We start from the raw sequence: 23,231 nt of genomic DNA, 5'->3' as shown, positions 1-23,231 counted from the left end.
CAAAGAGGTCGAAGAATGCAGGTCTGGCCAGGGTGCAGGTGCTTTGAGTGTCTATCCGCACGTACATTTTCACGACATCTTCAGGGCGTCCTTCAGTGTACACTTTGGCTAAATAGATGGGAAAACACAAAGGAGGGCATGGTGAGTCAGCGCACACTGCTGTGTGGTTGACACTTGCCACTGGCTCTGGGGGTGCCTCTGTAGCACATTGAGGCTCCTTGGCCAGGGGAAGGTTATGTGTTGTCTGCTGTGATGGTTCGGATTCTGGATGCAGAGCGGCTGCGTGCTCTTTGCTGTCAACATCCTCATAGGCAGAGCATTCTGGCTCAAGGGCATGTGTTGTAGACGGTTCATGGTTCTCCTCAGAGTACTTTGTGAGGAGGTCGTGATCCATTAACACATGCACAGGTGGTGTCGCTTGCTGCCGGGTGTGGGTACCACATTCGTCTTGCCATACATCTGCGTTAGAGTTGCTTGGAAGGTATGGCAGGAACTCTGTTGCCTGTGGATCAAGTGTGGCCACAGTGGCGGCTTTCATGCCTACTTGTTGGGAAATCTTCTTAGTAAGTGGTGGGCCAAGTTGCTTGCCCTGTAGGTTTTGAGACCTTGGTGTAGGTTCTTTGTTTTCGGGACTGGAATCTCGGGTTTTAGGTTTTACGATGTCAATGTTTGAACTGTCATCTAGAGCCTGTGGTTGAGGGTCGCCCCTTCAATTCCTTGATTCTGGGAGACTGCCAAGTAACTGTGCCAGTTTCACTTGCTCATGTTGTAGCGAGTGCTGCTCATCTACCTAGGTCCTGGCACATTTACCTGGGCTCTGTCTTTTCAAGTCTCCAAGATGGAAGTTGAGGGAGGCGGCATTGGCCTCCTTCTGCAATGTTGCGGCCCGTGCTGTTTTTGCTGCTGTCACTCTTTGTCATTCGAGCAACCCCACTTGGGCCTGAGCTTTGACCAGTTCTGCCTGTTGTTTGGCCTGAGCTTTGACCAGTTCTGCTTGTCGTCTGGCCAATTCTGCTTTCTGCCATGTTACCTCCATCATGAAAGGTAAAACTGATTTTGCTACCACAGCTTCAATTTGAGCTTCTACAGCTCGGTCAGAGTACCTTACTGCTTTGGAGGCCTTCTTCGAATGGTGGGAAGAAGCTGCTTGTGATTGAAAACATATGTTGGATGTGCCCTTCTCCCTTGACACTCCTCCCCGCTGTAGCACGTTGTGGAGCACTGCCTGGAGGGCTGTCTTGCTTTCTTCAACACAGTCTTTGCATTCCTTGTGAAACTCCTCAAAGTATTGGATGTATGTTAGGAGTTTGGGGTCACCCAGTCTTGACTGGTTGGACTTGAGGTTGTTTTTGCTGCGTCTCCACTGTGCGAAAAGGGCATCTAGATCATCTAGCAATGCATGGAGTTTCTTGGGGGGTAGCTTATGTATTGGGGCATCACAGGTCTTCTCAAGCTTCGCCCATGAGTCTATGTAGTGGCGATATTACTGCTGCCAATCGTTCTTTAAGAGTTCTTCCATGGGTTCGGTAAGATTCTTACTCTTTCTGAAGTCGTAGGCTTTTGGAGGTATTGTGGCTTCTCCATAGGGTTGGACATCTAAAGGTGGTTGTTGGGAACAAGGCTCCACATTTACGACAAGGGTGGGTGGAGGTTTCGGGTCTTCTGGTACATCAGAGACATCTGTCATGGCTGAGGAAGTTGCCCTGCTTCAAATTGGCAAAGGAAGAATTTTGGAAAAATTTAGTGGTTTTTTGTGCAATTCCTTTTGTAATAGGGTACACTGCAAGCAGGTAGCAAAGTAGAATTGCTGCTGGATTTAACACTTGAACACATAGGTGGCACTGTAGAGTCTGGCCGATGCTAGCACAGCACATGGTATGGCTGCTTCTAGGGTGCGGTGTGAGCTTGCGACAAAAGGGGGCACTAGAGGTTGCATCACAAAGTCTGAGGACTAGGGGGCTGAACACAGAAATATGTGCAGCATAGCCTGAAGACTTGAGGGCAGAATGCAAAAATATGCCTATAAGGGTCGTTTGCTTCACAAGGGGGCAGCAGAGGGTCTGGAAGATGCTGTTGCTATCCCCATATTAGGTTGCAGTTACTCTTGGGACCTTTGAATTAAGTTGATTAAATGATGCACAATAGTTTCATAATCACTCTGGTCAGTATTTGAGAAATTGTGAAAAAAAAATCACATAAGGAGAAATTTGTTTTTTGTTGACCACCAGAAGGGGGCAGTGGACTGAAGAGAAAAGGAGGGGGGACTCTTTGCCCACTCTTAAAAATAAAATAAAATGACCTCACTGTAAATTTCTTCTTGACCACCAGATGGAGCTGGTAGGTTGTAGGTAATCTTGGAACACTGGAATTAAATTGATTAAATGTTCACAATAATTTCAAAAGGAGTTATCAATGCAAACACATATTGGAAACTCAGGGAGAGTTTTCTTTGAGTACCAGATTCAGAAATCTTACAAAGTCCTGTTAAAATTCCTCTTTCCAATCCAGACTGACTCCTGATCATCTGTGGGTGGATAGAGAAAGAAGGGGAGGGATTCCTCCTAGCAGACAAAGGGGCTTTGAAAGTTGAGCAGAGAAGAGGAGGGTGGCTCCTTGTGGGGAGCTCCAGCCCCTCCCACCACGCAAACAGCATGTGGAGAGTTTAAGACAAAGGGGTCTGATGAGGCAGTTTAATGACTAACTAACCTGTTGAAGCTTCTGGGTGGAATCAGTCTTTGTGATTTGGGGGGAGGACTGTGCTTCGTTGCTTTGGAGATGGAGGAGTGTTGATTGCCTCTACGAGAGAAGCCTTTCTTTTTAGCAAAACAAGCAAGATTTCTGAAACTTTCTCATTGCGTTTGGAAAAGGTTTGTAATTGGATGAATACAGGGATGGATGAGATATATCTTGGTCACTCCCCTGCTTTGCAAATTACTTTTTTCCAGTTAGTAGTTGTAATTTGAGACACAGCCTTTCTTTCGCTGAAGAGAAAGGGAGGAGGAATTAGCCCCTTCCTGGAACTACAATGTGTCTTTATCAGTTGTAAATTGGCTGGAGAAGGTCTCTTTTATGGCTTTGTCTATGTGCCAGGTGAGCTTAGCAGAGTCAGCTTTAGTTTCCATTTAAAAAATACAAGCAAGATTGCTCAAGCTTTTGAGAACTGGGAAATTTCTAATTCTCCTTGTTATGCAAATAGAGTCTCTGAGATAGTAGGAAGGCAAATTGAGCAGAGAGGAAGGGTGGATGGGTGGGTAGAAAGATCCTTTTGTTTGTAGCATGTGGGAAACTCCAGCCCTTCCCAACATCCACAGCACATAAAGAGTTCTGATGCTCACACAGAGAGAGAAACAATGAGACATGCAGCTTATTACACATTTATACTCCTGGGTGCAATATCACGTTGCTTTATCACAAATCCAAAATTAATAAATTTTTACTTTTCTAATGGGTTAGGATTCATTTTTTACTTTTCTGTCCCGTCTCATGCACAAAAGTGGATTTGTGGCTGTGCAGATGCAGATAGATAATTCCACAAAACATCCATAACAAAGTACATTTATTGGTACATCAGGTATCCTCATAACTCGCATTTGTGACGAAGCTCTTCTATAATGACCAATCCTTTGTATATCAGCATTGCAGGTAAAAATGGTTATTTTCCTAATCCATCACGCAGTGATAGAAAGAAAGCTGTTATCAGTCCATGAGTGCAGGCAAGAATGGAGGAAAATCTCCCTCAACCCCTCGAGGGTCAATTTAGTGGCCAATCAGGATTACAGATGTGGCCACGTGACATGAACTACGTTTCCCAGGATACCTTGAACTACATTTACCATGATGCATTCCCTTAAGGGGACAGCTCACAATTCTTAAGCAACTAACCAATTCCCATCGACTGGCTGGGACAGCACAGCTGTTGCTCTTCTCTGTGAGTGAAGCCTACTGATGTGCATGGGTTGCTTTTCTCACAGTGATCAGAATTTTGGGGAAATCAGCTGGCTTGGAGATATTGCCAAAGAAAATTTTTAGAAGCCAAGCAAAAAAATCTCTCTCGGTGCTGCCTCTGCCATCTCAAGTCAGCCACTCTCTATGGCAAAGTGTTACTTACTTACAGATTAAGATTTGGAAGGGACCTTGTAGGTCATCTAGTCCAACCCCTCTCAAACAGGAGATTCTTCAACTTCTCTTCCATCATGGACTCATCAACAACCCAACTAGAAAGTCAACTCACAAACTTAGAAACTGAGGGTTTTTCCACAGTGAATCTCTATTTTGACTTTTGTTTTGTTTTTTTGTCAGATATTAAACTTCCCTGAAGATGCCAAGGAAGAAGAGGGACTTCTATGCGACATCCAACTATCCAAAAAAAAAAAAAAAAATTCCCAAACGAAAAAAAGGGTTTGTGGATATAAGAAAAAGGAAAACAAATATCTCTGAGAAAGTGTGAAAGTGAGGTGGCGTCGTCAGCTAGGAGGCCCAGCTAGTATTCCAAGGAAAATGCCCTAAAGGCTGGGTACCATCTTTCAGATTCTGCCCATATTCAAAGAAATATGGATAGAAACAGCCCAACGAGGAAAGACTTCTAGATCTTCTCTTCACCCTGAGAGGGTCAGATGTAAAACCTCAAAGGATGAAGGATCTCCTATAAGTTGGCCAGTGGTGGGATTCAATTTTTTTTACTACAGGTTCTCTGGGCGTGGCTTGGTGGTGGCCGTGGGAAGGTTACTACAAGATTCCCACTCCAAAGGAAGAACACTGCAAAATCCCCATTCCCTCCCCACCCCACTAACCTGCTTTCCAGATCCGTTCTCCTGTGCAGGGCAACCAAAGAAGACCCAGCTGATCAGCTGCAACTCGGGAGACAGAAAATAGATGGGTGGGATTTGACGGTTCTCCGAACTACTCAAAATTTCCACTACAGGTTCTCCAAAACTGCTCAGAACCTGCTGAATACCTCTACAGTTGACAGATTCTGAAGATGTTTCAATGTGAAATAAAAGTCTCTGGATTAGGCCTCATTGCACTTGTTCTACGTATGAGGTCTGTCTCTCTCTTTTTGTCCGAATCAAGCATTCTTTCTTTGGCTTCCGTTAAAGGTTTTCTGTATAGAATATAGTCAAAATTTCATATGGAAGACCTCAACAAACTAAATCCATTGGACCAAACTCCTATCCTAAAAAAATATCTTTCCCCAATATATTACAGTAAGAGGTCTACTTCTCATTACAGTTCAGAGGTGATATTCAGCACGTTCCGACCAGTTTTGGAGAACCGGTAGCAGAAATTTTGAATAGTTCAAATTTTGAGTAGTTCAACTGGCAAATAGCACCTCTGACTGGCCCCGCCCCCATCTATTCTCCGCCTCCCGAGTCCCAGATGTTTGGCTGGGTCTTCTTTGGTTGCCCTGCACAGGAGAACGGAGCTGGAAAGCAGGTTAGTGGAGTGGGGAGGAAATGGGGATCTTGCTGTAACCTTCCCTTGCCATACCCACCAAGCCATGCCCACCAAGCCTGCCACACCCAAGCATGCCCACAGAACTGGTAGTAAAAAAAATTTGAATCCCACCACTGCTGCACTTCTTTGATGCATCAGGTCTGTCTCTCTGTATGTGTGTCCATCCCAAGCAAGGTCTCTTTCTTTGGCCTCTTTCCAGGTGAAACATAATCAAGGGTGGAACTGAAAAACCTCAACAATGGAGATCCAGACAAGCCAATCCGTCAAGATCCATTCGACCATATAGAGGAAAGATTATATTTCCTCAATATATTGAAGTACCAGCCCTGAAGAAGACAAAACCAAAAAGTACATTATGAAGAAAAGAGGTTGTAATGGAAATATTCCCAGCAGGCTCAAATCTACACCAAGATAGAACTGAGATTCATAGAATAAGATAATGTCCAGGATTTTGTCCTCTTTGATGTGTTTTCTCTTCCACCATAAATTGAAGCACAGTTCATTATCTCTCCAAGGGTGATGCCCATGTCTTCCCAAATAAGAGACTGGACTCAAGAAACATCTTGCGATGTCCAACTTCTATCAAAAGTTCATCCTCCTCTGAACCGCCTGAAACATTAAATCCTAAATTTATCAGTGCCCTCTTCGTAGCATCTCTGATTGGTCTTGTTGTCTTGGGCTTCCGGTCACTGGGGGCTATGGTTGAACCGGCAGACCTTGGAGATGTGGCCCCGCTTGTCACAATGTCGGCAGATTGCATCGAAAAATTGGCATTCTGACCAAGGATGGTCACCCCCACACCCGGCGCACAGGAACCCCGACTTACGACCTTGCCGCTCGCCGCTCGCGCTGGTCCCGTTCCACTTGGAGTTGGTGGATGTCCTCCACTTCGTCTGCGGTGTCGGAGAGGGAGTCGAGGTCGCCATGATGATGGTGGTGATTGCTCGGCGGCTGGTTTCAGAGTGTTTCTCAGGCATCAGGGTTGCCTCAGTGGCTGTGGGCCAGTCCGCTGCGCTCGCCAGTCACATCTGAGCCACCGACTTTTTGGTTGCCTCGGCTGCGGTCACTTCTGCGAGGGCGTCAGTGAGGGAGATGTCACCCCTTGCCATTAGCCGGCTCTGCAGAACGGGGTCCTTGAGTCCAAGGACGACGCGGTCTCGCAGGGCTTCATCCATATTGGTGAACCCGCACATGCCTCCGAGGTCCCGTAGATCAGCCACGAAATCGCTGAAGTTCTCACCCTCTTTCTGGTCTCTCTGATAGAAATCGTGCCTTCTGATGAGGGTGGGCACGGTGGGGGCATAGTGGCTCCGCAGCAATGGCTCGAGGTCGGCCCAGTCCATCACCTTTACATCATCGGGTTTTGCGAGGGCTTTTGCCATCTTGAACACTGCGGGCCCGCAGTGTGTCAGGAAACACGGCCCTTTTTTACTGTCCATTGGCATCTTTGAGGTTGCTGCTTTCCAGGAACATGAGGAATCCGTCAATGTAGGATTCCCAGTCCTCGGCAGCCTGGTTGAAGGGTGTGGGTGGCGCGGTGCTGCTGGCCATCTTGTTGGTCGCTTGTGCCGCGGTGCCATGTGCTTGATGGGTCTCTGTCTCACAATCCCACCCTCATCACCAGTGATATATCGGTAGATCGGTCCCAGGGAGAGACGCGAGAATAGTGATTTTCAAGCTCTTTTTATTGTGTGCGTAGATCGACTCGACCAGCTTCGGATCGGTGGCGGCTTATATAGAACTTGCTTTTGGTGCCGCGGCCAATGACATTGTTTCGAATCTCCCGCGATCGGTTTAGCCAATCGCGGGTGATTCGCAATGGGCCAATCACAGCGGCTTACTCAGCCAATCCGAGCGCGGTGCATTCTAACCAATCAGAATACAGTATTACAAGAATGCTAATACAGAACAGACTCAGCCCTCCAATTCAAGGGGCAAGGCAGGAACTGCGTCATTCCCCCAGCCCAGCTCAGCTCCCACACCAAAGCCTTCCTCTCTGCAGCAGCTCTCTGTGCCCATCCTCCTGGCCCCTTTTCCACCCAGTGAGAATTTAAAATAAAAACTGTTCTGATCTTTTGCAAGGCCTAATCGCCATCTCTGCATTTCTGGCTTGATCACCTCCACTTCTTGTCCTAAGCCACACATAGTGGATCCATAGAAAGAGAGAATAAAATAAAGGATAAAGATGATGATTATAAAAAAATAGATTACCAAAATGCAGTATGCTCCTTTAAAAAATTGAAATTGTTGTTTGTGTCAAAAACACCAGAATTATTATCCTCTTTGTGTTGGGTTTGACGCCCACCCAAACTATCATCTCATTTCTGTAAAGTGTTAAAATTTCTCCTAGGTTTTATATTATTTATCTCCTAGAACTTTGGAATTGAGGCACAAGATGTCCTAGACTAATATATCAAAATGATTATAGTTTTTGAAAATGATTTTACCCAGAGTAGAATGAATGCGGGGATCCAAAAACCGTTAAGGATAAAATATCTGAATCTGCTCTTGAGTTACATTCTGGATTTTACAATGATACAAAGAAAGGACTATTCATCTGCAGAGACCCTCATTCTCCGTCATGGTCTCATCCACAACCAGGCCAGAAAGTGAACCCAGAAACTCAGAAACGGAACAGTGCATCTCTACTTTCGCTTTTATTTTGCTTTTCCCCCGACGTTTAGCTTTACTGAAGAACCCAACTCCATGCAACATGCAGTCAGAAGAAAAAGCTAAAGGTGAAAAAAAACAAAAGAGATTTTGGGCTTAAAAAAGGAAAACTCATTTTTTCTGAGGAAACATGACATTGAGGAGGAGCCATCAGTTAGGAGACCCAGAAACACCCCACAAGCAAAGAGCCTGGATCTTCCCTCCATACTGAGAGGGTCAGACGTGAAACCTCCAAAAGACGAAGGCTTTCCTATGAGCTGCCATTTTCAAGAGACAGTGTAGAATATGGTCCCTAATTTTGTGTTCCCTACATCAGGTCTGTCTCTCTCTGTGTCCGCATCAAGATCTTTTTCTTTGCCTGTTTCTATGAGGGGTTTGCTGGCTGAAATATGAACAAGGATGGCCCTGAAAGATCTCAGCAGGTAAGATCCAGACAAACCAATCAATCAAGGTCTGTTGGATCATATAGGAGAAAGATTAGATTGCCCCTATAGATGAAAATACCAATTCTGAAGAAGACAAGTCAAAAAGTATATTATGAAGAGAAGAAATTATAATTGAAATCTTCCCAGGAGGCCCAAGCCTAGACCGAGATAGATCTGAGACTCTGTTAAAATGTTTAAATTTAGTAGCTGGAGCCGTGCGGATGTCCAGTGAATCAGAAGACACAGTTATAATTATTTTGAATGAGAAGACACATTTATAGTTGATTGATTGAAGAGGGAGGGCTCCTGCGTGAGGCAATCTGCGCTGTGATTGGTTGCTGTGGGTATGGAGAGGGAGTTTCCCTTCCCCCCCCCGCCTTTTTCTTCTGTGTGATCTGTGATTTACCTCAGAAAGCTCCTGCTGAGCCTGATTAATTTTTTTGCTCTATACATCCAGGGAATCCTCAACTTTCGACCACAATATACAGCCAAACATTTCCATTGCTAAGTGAGACATTTGTTACGGGAATTTTGCCTTGTTTTACTCTCTAATAAACAATTTGGTTTCGGAAGAAAAAAAACTATCCTGTAATCTGCAACTCTTACACTGCAAAAACATATGGACTACACAACCCGATCAGGGCAAAGCAATAAACGCAATCTACATATAGTTTTTTAAAGCCTTTGATTCAGTGGTACACAACAAACTACTCCTAAAACTAAAATCTTATGGTATCTCTGGACACCTACATAACTAGATAAAAGCATTCCTGTCAAACAGACAACAAATGGTCAAAATTGGGAGTGTCCTATCCAATTCTGTACCTGTCAACAGTGGTGTCCCCCAAGGCAGTGTTCTAGGACCCACTCTCTTCATAATCTACATAAATGACCTCTGTGATCATATTAAGAGCAACTGTGTTCTCTTCACTGATGATGTGAAGCTATTCAACACCACAGACAATACTTCTACCCTCCAAAAAGACCTTGATTATGTATCAGAATGGTCAATCAAATGGCAACTTCAAATCTCAACAAATAAATGCTCTGAGTTACATATTGGCAGAAAAAAATCAGAATAAAATACGAGCTAAATAGTCAAGACGTTGTTGAGGATCCAAACTTTGTCAAGGACCTTGGAGTACTCCTCTCTAATGATCTAAGTGCTAGAGCCCACTGTAGCTACAGAGCCAAAAAACGCAGTAAGTGTTGTTAATCTAATCCTATGTAGCTTCTTCTCTGGTAACATCACACTACTAACTAGAGCATACAAAACATTTGCTAGACCTAGACTTGAATACAGCTCATCAGTCTGGAACCCATATCATGTATCTGATATTAACACAATTGAAAAAGTCCAGAAGTATTTCACAAGAAGAGTTCTCCACTCCTCTACTCATTGCAGAATACCTTATGCCACCAGACTTGAAACTCTAAACCTAGAAAACCTAGAACTACGCCGCCTCCGGTCCGATCTAAATATAGTATATAAAATCATACATTGCAATGTCCTAGCTGTCAATGAATACTTCAGCTTCAACCACAACAATACAGGAGCACACAATATATACAAAGTCAAGGTTTAAACGCACCAAACTTGATTGCGGGAAATACGACTTCAGCAACCCAATGGTCAATGTCTGGAATACTCTACCTGACTCTGTGGTTTCTTCCCCAAACCCACAAAATTTTAACCTTAGACTGTCTACTATTGACTTCACCCCCTTCCTAAGAGGCCTGTAGGGGGCATGCATAAGCACACCAATCTTGCCTACCATCCCTGTCCTGTTGTTTTTGATTTTTCTTATAAATGTCTATCTCATGTATTCAAAACTACATTTATTCTTATACCTGTATCTTGTAAGGGACTGACAAATCAAATAAATACTAAAAAAAATACCTTTCTTGCCACATTTGTTAAGTGAATGGCTTCGGTTGTTAATTTAGTGACACGGTTGTTAAGTGAATCTGGCTTCCCCATTGACTTCACTTGTCAGGTCGCAAAAAGGGATCAAGTGACCTCAGGACACTGCAGCCATCATAAGTATGAGTCAGTTGCCAAGCATTCAAATTTTGATCAAGTGACCATGAGAATGACTAACAGTGATAAGTGTGGAAAATGGTTATAAATCACTTATCTCAGTGCCGTTGTTATGTCAAATGGTACTAAATGAACCGATGTAACACAACTACTACCTACAGTTGTAAAATATATTTATTTGTATAAAAATACAAGTTTGTGTCAGCATCTCTGACTCCATTTGGACACCAGCTGAGCGGTTCTCTGACAATCTCACAGAATAAGATTATGCGCAGGATTTTCCTGTATTTCATGGATTTTCTCTTCTGCCGTAAATTGAAGCTCAGCTGCACCTCATCATCTCTTCAAGGGCGACGTCCATGTTTAGGCCGTATGAGAGACTGCACCAAAAGAGACACATTTTGCTGCAATCAGGGGTGATTTTGCTGTCTCCTTTTGGGTGGAAACACAATATCGCTGTACAAAATCCCCTCTTGTTCCCCTTGTGTTAGACAATTCTTCCTTGTTGGTCCAGGAGGAGACGGAATGAAGAAATTCTGGATGCAGCTGTAGGAGACCTCAGAGTCCTGAGGGGAATGAGAAAATATTGTTCAATCTGCCTGCAAGTGAAGAACCCATTGAAAACACGGGATTTCTCCATCATTTTCCAGCTTTTTTAGAAATGAATAAGTTTAACAGATCTCCTATGGCATAGAAAGATTACCAGCCCATCAAGGAAAAGAAGGATTGACGTTTGGCATCAGATCTGATCCAGTCCAGTTTCCTATTTCAAATTCCCAATGGTTTGAGATGCTCCTGAGAAACCCACAGGGACAATACCCTAAAAATCTGCCCCAACACTTAATGATAGGAATCTTTAATGGCTTCTAAGATGTTTGGATTTCTTAAATATTTCTTCCTGTTTGTGTTGGCTTCAAGGCCATTCAATTTCTTGGCCAATAACATGATTTGTTAGGCTGGAGGCCACAAAGAGAATTATTCCGCTTCCCCATTTTTTAAAGAAAGATCTAGTCATCCAAAAATTCCTAAATTCTTTGGTTGAAACCAAGTAAATCAAGAAAATTAGGGCAGATTTTCAGAGAGCTCAAGACAAATCTTCCAGTCTTATGGAAGATAAACAAATGGTCAAGACAAATGGTCTTATGGAAGATAAACCCTGTTTAGATTCAAGAGTAAAAGTTCAGAAGCTCTCAATCCTATCGGCATCATTCCTGTCTCTTCATGACAGTTGGGTGACACCATCAATACTGGGGATAAAACTTGGTTTCACTCTCCAGTGTAAATAGACCTCCTGCAGACCCTGATTAAAGTTGCCCATGAATCCCACCAGCTACCTTGACAGGTGAGGAAGTCGCTGCTGTTGCTGCTTGAGGCTCCATCACTGCAAGATCATTTCTTTCCTCTTTCTTTTCCCTGAGCTGAAATCGTTCCTGGGATACTGGTGCTTCCAAGGGAGAAATAATAATAAAAAGAAAGGAAGGAAGAAAGAAAGAAAATGGCTTATTTCCATCGTCCTGACATATTGTTTGTCCTTCTCCCTCAGGCCTGGCTCTCCTTTCCTGTCTCCCCAGAGAATCTCTCAGTCAACATCTCCAACCACATGAGGAGCCACCTGGGACCCCAGGTAAGGGAACCCTTGAACCCAAAACCACTTCGCTTACTGCTCTTCTTCCTCCAGCAATAAAAGGCAAATGGAACCAGCAGGATTATGAGAGGAATCGCCATCCAGGAATATCTCCATACAAGATCTGAATCTTGGGTTGAAACTGGTTTGAGTAAGAAACAAGAAAAATGATTTAGTATTTCTTTTTTTAAAAAAAAAAACAAGTTTTATTGATTTTACAAACAAACAAACAAATCAAAACATCATTAAACATTAAAAACATAAAACCTCTTTCCATTGTAAATCTTTACAAGGCAGGTAACACATTGCTTTATATCACATACTTATAATTTATCCCATTTCCATATAAACATGTAAATTCCCTTTACCAAATTCCACATTGTTTCTCTTTAATCATTATTCAATCATATTTCCTTTCTAATTTATCTGCTATTCAATCATCACATTTATATTTTCCTCTGGCTTGTTTAGAATTATTCTCATCTAGTCTTCCTCCAAGATTTTATTATTTAATTCTTAATTGGACACACACACATAAGACATAAACATAAAAACATAAAACTTTCTTTTAGAAAGTAACTTGGCCCCAGATTACCTCTTTTTGTATGGACTTCAATTGAATTCATGCTCTTCTTATATACCATTACCTATCTTGTTTACCATTCTATATCTATTATATAACTCCTCTCCACTTTTGCCTCGTCTTAATTCTGTTTTATATATTTAATCTTGCTTTAAAAAAATATTTTTATATCTTTTGTCCATTTCTCCATTTACATCTGTCTCATTTCCAATATAAAAGAATAGTTTCCCTGGAATCACTAATCAGAGTATGATGCCTTTCTATCATTCCCCTAAATTAAAATTTAAAATAACACCTAAATCCCAATCAGATTCTGCTTAGTACATTCTACTATTTCAGAAACCAATACTACAATAATAAATCCATAACAGTCAACACATTAATCCATTAAACTCTATATTTAAACTAATATTTTAAACATTCCCTTTAGTATTTTATTAAAACTTAAAATCATTTATTATTAAACATTTTAAAGATACCTTAATATTTTAGTCTTTTATTAGACCTTAAAAAGTTCTGATTATCTACTTATAATACAAATACCACTATTACAATACTCATGTGTACTTTGCAGAATCCCCTTTTTTTTAAAGAAAATAAAACCCATACATTACCCATTATCCCTAAAAAAATTTTTCTTTTCTCCATCTTGTTTTATACCTTTTGTAACTTTTTTTCCCCTTATCCCTTTCCTTCTTAGCCCGCCCTAAACTTTTACACCCTCCTCTCCAAACCTCTGCCTTCTTGGTTTCCCCTTTCTGTTGCATTCCTCTTTCCTTTTGCTTTCTAGCATTCTGTTGTTTTTGCATCTTCTTTTTCTCTTTCATAAATATTTTTTTATTTCTTAAGTCCTTCCTTTTTCTCCTCTCTTTCTCCTTTCTTTCTTAGTCACACCATTTAGTTCATTAAAAATGGCTTCTTCTTCCTCAGCTTCTTCCAGCTGTTGTTTAATTTGCTGACACATGACAAGCGCCATTTCTAGGAAACAAAGGGCTTCTCCCATAACATCTTTGCCTTCTTTCCTTATTTTTAAATATTGTTTTTTTAGTTCATCAAGAGATAGAGCCATTTTAAACTGTTTCTTCTTCTTTTTCTCTATCCTCTTATTATTATTAAGCCAATCAGTTATTTCCAAACTTAAAACAGTTCCCAAAAGTCCCAAAATCCCGAAGTCATCAAACAGTCCAGGCAGAGTACAAACTTCTTCTTTTTACAATTTCTCTTCTAGGGGTGAAGTCAAATTAGGGAAAGAAAAACGTCCAGTCTGTGCTTTAAATCTTTTTAGAATTAATTTCTATTCTCTTTATCTTCAAGACATCTCCTCCAGCAAAGTCTTAGAGTAAATTTTTTTTCCAAGCCTTTCCTTCCCACTTATAACAAAGGAGTTTAGGTTTTACCTTCTATCAAAAGGCAGGTTTCCCTTGTCCATTTGCTAATTCCATAAGGGAGGGAGAGTAACTTTCCCTTTTCATCACTTTTCTTCGCCACTGAAAACATCAATCGGGAACATTGTAGCATCCAGAAAAAAGCCAATACTTTCCCAGGTGTTAAATATGTCCTTAAGGTCCCAGTTTGACCAAGAAAAAACTTTCGTTTTAAAACTACTTCTTCTTCCTCCTGCACATTCTTTATCCAGTTGCCGGCTTCTTTATGTTGGCCATTAAGACCGCTGCTCCACCATCTTGAGAGAAGGGGATTATTGCCGGCTGGGGAGGGGGTTTGCGATACCCCTCAATCCCTGTCCGGATCCCCCCTTTCTTCAGCTGCCCCAACAGGGCAGCCTTAGCCTCCAAATCCGTCAGGATCGGAGGCACCAAGGCGGCTAGCACAGCAGGGATCGCAGAGAAAAGCGAATCCCAGCTGTCACCGAAGCCGACAAACCGGAAATCCGATTTAGTATTTCTTGACAGAACATTTTTCCTTTGCCTGTGTCGATAGTTTAGATCCTATTAAAAATATAAATGAAACAGACCCCCACTCCTTTTTAAAAAAAATCAAGCTCGTGTTCTGGATTTTCCATGGACCACTCTGTGAAGCTAGTTAACAATCCCACAAAAAGACACTTCCTTTTCTCCAGGACTTTCTTTGCCCTTCCTAGTTTAGCCTTTCATGGTGGTCTCAAGGTTTAGCCACTTCCAGATCTCCTCCTACCTGGCTCAACGGTGATGTTTGTTCCTTGACTCCAAGAAGACGTGACCCATCGGTTGCTTCTCTTCTCTTCATAACTGCAGGCAAATTCCCCACTGTGGTTGATCGAGGCATGAGGGATTCTCAGAGAGGCATTTTGAAGAGGGTTTGTGGACTCACTGGAGGGTTCCAGAAGTGCTTCTTCTCTGGAGGTGATCTCCACTCCATCCTTGTAGAAGTGGAACCTCTTCTCTCGGTCTCCTCCTTCCATTGAGCAGAGGAAGACCAAGGGGTCACCTTCCTTCACCCTCTGGGACAACGGATCCACCTTCAGCAGCGGGGAAGGGAGGACATCTGCACAAAATGTTCACAAGGGAGATATATTAACGACTACTTTGAAGCATGGGAGTTTCCCCAAAACATCCACAGTGTCTCCTTGAATCTAAGGTGGCACTTCTGTGAGGCAAAGCAGTGACATTTCAGATAATGGAGGTTAAATGGAAAATAAGGACGGGGAATGAATTTTACTGTAGTGTTGGAAGAAAAATCCTTCTAGGTTGAGTTCCAAGTGGGAAAAAAGACACTGGAAACATGGAGGCTGTTTGGAAGGTTTAATGGTGGACAGGACCACAAGGCCTGGAGCTCCAGAGTGAAAAGGATGAAGGAAAAGATCAAGAAAAGGCTGAGGCGCAGAGCGTGCCTGGGTTTTATGCCCTCTGTTGGGATTTGAATTGGAGCTTGTATTCTGACTGTTTGTCAGACTCCCATTAGGCCATGTAGGGGCAACTCTCTAGGCTGTCCTGAGTTCCAGGCTTGGTTGAGCCTTGCTGGATGATGATGCACTGAAAGGGCTTTTGACCAATTGCTATAGCTTTAACTGGAGACCTTTGTTATGTAAAGCAGTGGTCCCCAACCTTTTTTGTGCCACGGCCCGGTACCGGCATCACAAAATGATCCGCGGCCCGGTACTGGCATCAGCACACATGACAAGGCAAGGCGAGCCGAGCGACCGGCCAGCCAGCCATCCCCTGCTTCTCCCCGCCACCTTCAACTCCTCCTTTGTACCTTTGTCGATGGGCTTCACTTCGGGACGGCTTCGGGACAGTTGCTCGGCTCGCCTTGCCTTGGGTGCTGAAAGAATCCTCGTGCCTTAGTTTCATTCGAAGCCCCCTCCCCTTCGATGAAACTAAGGCGCGAGGATTCCTTCAGGACCCAAACGCCACTTTCCAACTGGAAAAGCTCACCCGGAAGCACTTTCTCGTCAAACAAGATGCAGGGCCCAGCAAACCAGCGGCCCGGTAGGAAATGTTCCATGGACCGGTACCAGTCCGCGGCCTGGTGGTTGGGGACCCCTGATGTAAAGTATTCTGATGCTGACTTTAATGGCCCACCCATTAACAAGGGTGGGGGTGAGCTTCTGCTTCTGAGGTGAGTTTCAACTTCTGAGTTACTACTCTTCTTAGGGAAAACATTCTGCCTTTTTAATATTTCCTATGATATTTCATTTTTCTAAGAGAGGTGTGGGTGCTAACTTCCTGCTGTAGCTTAAGGTGAAAATAACATCTCCATCTTACCAACCACTGAGAAGACCAGCTGGTTACTTTCGGGAGAATAAGGCTGTCTCCAATATTTTTCCTTGAATTTGCATATACATATTATCTTTATTTGGCCCGAGCTCAGATATTCAGTCCTGAGGTTGAAGGTATTGTTAGAGAGATGTTCATCTTCAATTATTTTATAGGATTGATCCTTACAGAAGAAATAGAACCTTATTCTATGAGGTCCCTCAGGACTCCCTGATTCGACCCCCTCAGGGAGGGAGCAATTCAAGGGAATCTCTTCTCCTTTAATAATAAAGTTGCTTGAGAGAGGCGAGGACAGCCTGGGTCTCGGTAGAGATGAATCTGCTTGTGAACCTGAGGAGAGAAAGAGAAGCCATTAGGTCTGTCCTGTGGATCTCCTCCTGGAACCAAATCTCTACACCAGAACATCCTCTGTGACTCCCAGGATGGATCCCATCCATAATCTGCTCTGAGGATCCTAGACCCGTCGCTTCCTCTTACCAGGACAGAAGTTGTACAAAAAGGAACTAACGCTGCAAATGAAAGCTTCTCCTACCCTTGATGGCTTCAATGAAAATCCAAGTGTGGGAAGCCTGCTCACCCTTCTAGAGAATGAAATATTTGGGGGAATATTAAAAGAGGTACAATATTATATTTCCCCATAAGGGCAATGGAGAAAAACTTGTTCTCAAAGGCAACTCTACTCTTCCTGCACAGTAAAACAGCCTCCAGCAGATGCCTGAAGTCTTCAGAGATGGAGATGTTGTGCTCATTAAGATATCTCAACCAATCTGTTCATAAACAAAAGATCTTCAGCTCCAGAGTGATGGGATTAAGAAGAGCAGGACATGACCTTTAGGACATAATAGGATTAACCCCAACACGATTAGAATAACAAAAGTCATAGAGGTCACTACATTGCACAACCCCCCAGGGGCATTTCTGACACCGCACAACCCTCAGCAGCATCTCAGAAACTGTAAGAAAATCCTTGCCCTCCTCAAGCTATTTTGTCAGCTGCCCCAGAACCACATGTTCCTTTGGCTTATCCACAAACGGAATCCTTCTTTCTAATCAGCCTCCATTTTATTTCCAACATTTTTCTCCCGGCTTAGAATGGAACCAGGTGGATTTTTCTTCTTACACAAGATTTCAACCCTCCCTGGTCTTTTACAACCATCTTCCTTTCTGCTAGCTTTGCTTTGCAGACCGTTCTCCATTTTATATTGGGAGGAGAAGAAGTTTCTAGAAGGGTCCGTCTTAGACTCACCAGGGACAGGGACAGAAGGATTTTCAGGGTTATCTGGTAAGAACGGCGACTAATTCTTCAGTATGACAAAAGGGGAGAAAAAGTTTACCAAACCAAAGATTAGATGATCTTGCGTTGGCTCTCCAGGGAGACTCAGCGATGTCTCTCCATGAAGGGAGGTACTTCAACAGGGTGGATCATGGCCATCCGCAGATGCTTCCTGAAGAAGCAACCAGGACTGGATTCGCCCATTGAACTAACCCAAGGGGAAAAGAACAGCAGACCAGCTGCACCCACAGAGATGGACCTTTCTCCTTCTGAATCTCTCCTTGGGCTTCCGGTTTCATTGGACCTTCTCCTTCCTTCAGAGGCCGCAATAATCCCAGTCTACGTTTTTTGTGAAGACAAATAAAGTCTGCATGAGGGTCTCTTACCTGCTTCCAGGAGGATCCACGAAAGGACTGAAAGAGAGAAGGAAAGAAGGTGGAGTTACGAGAAGGAGAGATTACCCCAGCATGTGCAAGGCTTTCATCCCTACCATCTTCTTCTTCTTCCCTGATTGGATGTAGAAGAGATGCTGCCCTAAAGGAGGAGGAGGAAGGGGTCTTCTCCCACCCATGTTCTGGCTATTGCGGTGGGTGGGTCACAGGCACCCCCAAAACCTTATTAGGGCTGGAATTAGGAGCAGATATTGAGACCTTCAGGGTCCCAGGAGGGTTTTCTCTTCAAAGTTCAGCTGTTCTGATGTCCTCAGTTCTCACTCATTTGATAGCAGCAGGAAGGAGAAAAGGGAGGCCCCTTATTCTCAATGTGCCCTTCACCGTGACCTGCAGAATGACCCCTTCCTCTCTTCATCCTTCGCCCCAACTTCCTCTCTATTTTATTGACAGTGATGCTGCCATTGTGGGTCTCCTACTGGGTGCTTCTGAAGGGAGGAAGAGAGAGACTGCTCTGCATCCCCCCAAACCCTCTCTAGTTGAGATGGCTCTGAATCACAACATCTGAGAGCAGACAAAATGGGGAGAAGAGGCAGGAAAGTGTCCCTTTGCACAAAGGTTTCCTCCCCGAGGAAGAAGAAAACTCAGATTTCCTGAGAAAGTTCTAGAATAAGAAAAGAACCTGGGAGTAAAGCCATCATCTCTTCAGTGAGCAGACAAGTCCGATTGAGATGGGAAGTAGAAGAAGAAAGGGACCCCAAACCTGTCATCCAAGGGATGGTCTCCATCTCCTCTTCAGGACTCCCGGGAAGCTGGTCTCGGCCTCCGTCACTCTCGTCTTCCTTCCCCAGAGAGACAAAGAGCTGCAGCTTCTCTTGAGTAAATCCTCCAACTCAACGCCCAAGGGAGGAACTGCGTCACCCTCACTGAGGACATCACACCCACGCCCCCTCCAGCCCAGGTCAGAGCTCGGCTCCCTGGCCTTTTTCACCACACCAAAGTCTTTCTCTCTGCAGCAGAGAACTGCCCGCATCCTCCTGGCCTCCCTTGTGCCCAAAGAGAACTGAAAATAGCAATAACCATCTAGTGAAGTGTGAAGGAGAAAAACAAAATACCCAAGTAAGTTTACTCTGCAGTCAGGCCTAAACGCCACCTGACAAGATCCGCTCCACTTCTTATGCTGAGCCACTGATTTCTATAGAGGAGACATAGACACGTAGAATGAAACAAAGGATAAAGTAGGAATTATGAAAACCTTAGATTTGCAAAAGAGCAGTTTGTTCTGCTAAAATAGTCCTGAAAAATTGTTGTTGAGTCTAAACATCAATGATTATCCTTATTGTGAACAGCCTGAATGGCACTCAAACAGTGATCTCATTTCAATAAAGAATAAATAAACAAACAAACAAATGAACAAATAAATAAATTCTTCCAGAATTTGAAATTAGGCCGAAGAATATCCTGGACTTGTAAATTAACAGCCAATAGTTCCCTGCAGAATATCAGGGACAAATTTTATTTGGCTTGATATTCAAGGTAAAATGAATATGGCATTACCCTAAAACCATTCTTTGATTAAATCTATGATTTTGCTCTTGAATTTCACCCCCAAATTATATGAATAAGGTATTTACTCCACTCTTCAAAGCATATTATTTTGTCACCGCATTTTGTGGTAGTCCAATCAGAGATGCTTAACTGAATCTTGTTGAATTGTTGTTTTATTTATATTACTTTATTTAATCTTGCTGAATTGCATTGACTTGTGTGTCTCTTCAGAAATATAGCAGTAGAAAGATGACAAAGTGTCATTGTTGTCTGTTTTTTAGTTTTTATTTTGCCTTTTCCCTGACATTAAATTTTACTGAAGATCCCAAAATTGGGCTCTCCATGCACATCTATTCATCAAAATACTGAAGGAGAACATAAATAATAGTGGAGCTAAGAAAAAGGAAATCTGAAATGGGATTGCTGCAATGGTCATAATTGTGGGAAATGATCATAAGTCACTTTTTTCAGTGCCGTTGTAACTTCAAATGGTCACTAAATGACCGATTGCAAGTCAAGAACTACCTTAGTTGTAAAATCTATCCCCCCCCGAATTAACCTTTAATGAAAATTTAAAACATTAAAATACAAAATACAATACAAATATTTAAAAAGATAATGTTGTGTGTACTATATCCATTTTGACAGTACTTACATTTCAATTGTTATTCCAGTGCATATTTTATACTCCTAATTGTTCTTCTACATACACCTCTATCTTTCTAAACTATACATTCCTTATTTATTTGATTGCTTGTTTCTATTATTTATCCATTGATACCAGTTTTCCAAAACTGAATAATAATCTGAGTCTTCCTTCTCTTTTAATTTTGATGTGAGTCTGTCTATTTCCGTGCAATCGAAAATCTCTTGGATTATCTGTCAGCGCAGAATCTCTGTGAGACTTCCAGAAATCCTTCATTTGAAACAGTAACTCCGAGACCGGCATAATATCAAAGCTTTCATAATGTGTTTCCCCCTGTACTGTTAATGGGTCAGGGGGTGCGATTGGCACTGGTCTTATCATTGATGTAGTAGCTGGTTTAAGTAAACTACAATGGAAGACTGGATGAATCTTCCCTAATAGCCGAGGAAGACTTCATTGGACAGTGACCGGATTGATTATCTTTGAAATTGGGAATGGACCCAAGAATTTTGGCCCCAGTTTCTTACTGGGCAGTTTCAACCTAAGATACTTGGTTGACAAATATACTTTGTCTCCCACTTTAAAGGGCGGTTGAAGGGATCTATGTTTATCCGCCTGTTTTTTATATTGTTTTGCAGATTCGGTCAAAGCTTTTTTTGTAATTTTCTACCCTTTCTTTAACGAGTTCATCCATTCTGTTAGAGACATGGATGTGGGAGATTGTCTAGGTAACTCTGGCATTGGGGCAAAGTCCGTTCCAATGTTGATTTGGAATGGAGTCAACCCCGTGCTGCTACGTACTGCATTATTGTAAGCAACCTCTGCAAAAGGTAATAACTCAGCCCAATTTTCTTGTTGATAATTTACTTAGCATCTAATGTATTTTTCAATCATGGCATTAGCTCTCTCTCCTGCTCCGTTCCAGATGGAAAGCTGAGGATAATCCTTGGGAGGAGCCAATGGATTTCAAAAATCCCTCTAAAATTTTGTGGTAAATTGTACCCCTCTGTCTGATGTTATTCTATGAGATACTCCATGTAGTCTATAGATATGTTTCATGAACAGCTTTGCAAGTTTCTTTGCAGATGGAAGTCCTTTACAGGCTATAAAGTGGGCCTGTTTAGAGAATAAGTCAATTACAGTCCAGATGCTCGTATTCCCTTCACAATTCCACAATAATGTCAATTGTGATTTCTTCCCATGGTTGGGTTGGTTCAGAGACTTGTTGAAGGAGGCCAGCGGGTTTTCCAGTTCTGTGTTTCATAGTGGCACAAATTGAGCAACTTTTTACATAGTCCTCGAGATGAGGTTTCATTTTTGGCCACCAGAACTGTCTTCTCAGTAGATGTACAGTTTTTAAGAATCCGAAGTGGCCTCCCAGCCATGAGTCACGGCTATGCTTTAGTACCAGTAGTCTTATGGTTGTGGGTACATAAAGCTTAGTCCCTTTCCAAGCTAGTCCCTCAGTCACTGTCAACTCGGCTTGGTGGTCCAGGAACCAAGGATCAGTCAATAGGACTGTTTTCAATTCTGGTCACCTGATCTTCCAGATGTTTGGGGTTGTGGTTGGCTTGGGCTCAAATGGTTACTTGGCCTGCCGATTGAGTTCCTGAAATTAAGGCTTGTACTATTTCCTCTCGGTGGCTGTCAAACTAAGGTTTTCTGGACAGAATGTCCGCCAATATATTTTCCCTCTGGGGGTGTATTTAATGGTGAAGTTGAATTGCTTGAAGTATTGGGCCCAGAAAACTTCTTGGGGTGATAATCTCCTAGGGGTCTTTAGAGCCTCGAGGTTTTTATGATCAGTCTGTATCTCAAAAGGCTCCGGCAGTCCTTCTAGGAAATGCCTCCAAGTTAATAAAGCCCATCGTACGGCAAGTGCTTCTTCCTCCAGACCACCCACCTTCGCTCTGTGTCCATCAGCTTTTTGGACACATAAGCAAAAGGCATCAGTCGGTTTTGAGAATCTTTTTCAGCAGAATGGCTGCCACTGCTACATCACTCGCATACGTTTGGACAATAAAAGGCTTGGTTGCATCTGGGTGCTGGAGGATGGGCTCAGCTGAGAAGAGGCATTTTAAGGTCTCAAAAGCTTTCTGACAGTCCATGGTCCAAGCCAGGGGCTGATTTGGCTTCAGTTTGGTGGGTGATGGGCCCATTTTTAATAGCTCCATTAATGGTAGGGCAACTTCGGCAAAGGATGGAATGAATTGTCTATAGAAGTTGGCAAACCCTAAAAAACTTTGAAGTTGTTTTTGGGCTCTGGTGGGTTGCCAGTCCAGCACTGCTTTCACCTTTCTGGGGTCCATTTCAATTGCTAGGTTGGATATTCGATAGCCTAAATAATCCAGTGATTCTTTCTGGAATTCTCATTTTGAGAGTTTCACATATAATTTGGCGGCTAGAAGTTTTTCTAGGACTTGTCGGACAAATTGAACATGTTCTTCCATGGTCTCGCTGAAGATAAGGATGTAACCCAGGTGTATGAGGACCCCCCAATAAAGGTGCAGGTGTAGCACCTCATTGATGAGTTGCATAAACACTGCAGGAGCCTCTTGAAGTCCAAAAGCCATGACTTTGAATTGGAAGCTACCCAAAGGGCAGTTAAATTCTGTTTTCCACTCATCTCCCTCTTTGATGCGGACCCGGTGGTAAGCTTCCCTGAGATCTAGCTTGGTGAATACCTTGCCTTTCGACAGGTGGTTCAATAAGTCCTTCATGAGGGGGAGAGGATACATGTTTTTGACGTACATGGCATTCACGCCCCTAAAGTCAACACATAATCTCAACCCACCATCCTTCTCTTTGAACAACATGGGGCAGCTAATCTTGATTTGGCAGATTCAATAAAACCTCGGTCCAAAT

General features: G+C 43.0%; 1 protein-coding gene across 1 annotated transcript; it reads right to left on the bottom strand.

Moving 5' to 3' along the window:
* Positions 1-10,746: 10,746 nt before the first annotated feature.
* LOC113450678 (uncharacterized) lies at positions 10,747-19,061 on the bottom strand. Its single transcript, XM_026721964.2, has 7 exons — positions 18,936-19,061; positions 18,170-18,196; positions 16,499-16,840; positions 14,949-15,278; positions 12,252-12,356; positions 11,925-12,034; positions 10,747-11,156 (listed from the first exon to the last, which is right to left on the bottom strand). The coding sequence occupies exons 1-7, from the start codon at positions 18,958-18,960 to the stop codon at positions 11,001-11,003; spliced, it is 1,095 nt and encodes a 364-aa protein (XP_026577749.2). The 5' UTR covers positions 18,961-19,061; the 3' UTR covers positions 10,747-11,000.
* Positions 19,062-23,231: the final 4,170 nt, after the last annotated feature.

This window comes from Pseudonaja textilis, chromosome Z (genome assembly GCF_049901715.1).
Source record: "Pseudonaja textilis isolate UNSWEBS1 chromosome Z, rPseTex1.2, whole genome shotgun sequence".
In the NCBI taxonomy this organism is placed as follows: domain Eukaryota; kingdom Metazoa; phylum Chordata; class Lepidosauria; order Squamata; family Elapidae; genus Pseudonaja; species Pseudonaja textilis.
This window is presented reverse-complemented; position numbering and strand designations above follow the sequence as displayed.

Coding starts and splice junctions, on each gene's coding strand:
- LOC113450678 (XM_026721964.2), bottom strand. CDS start 18,960: ATGGAGACCATCCCTTGGATGACAG. Junction 18,197..18,935: donor GACCATCCCTTGGATGACAG/GTTTGGGGTCCC, acceptor TCTCTCTTTCAG/TCCTTTCGTGGATCCTCCTG. Junction 16,841..18,169: donor GTGGATCCTCCTGGAAGCAG/GTAAGAGACCCT, acceptor TTCTCTCCTCAG/GTTCACAAGCAGATTCATCT.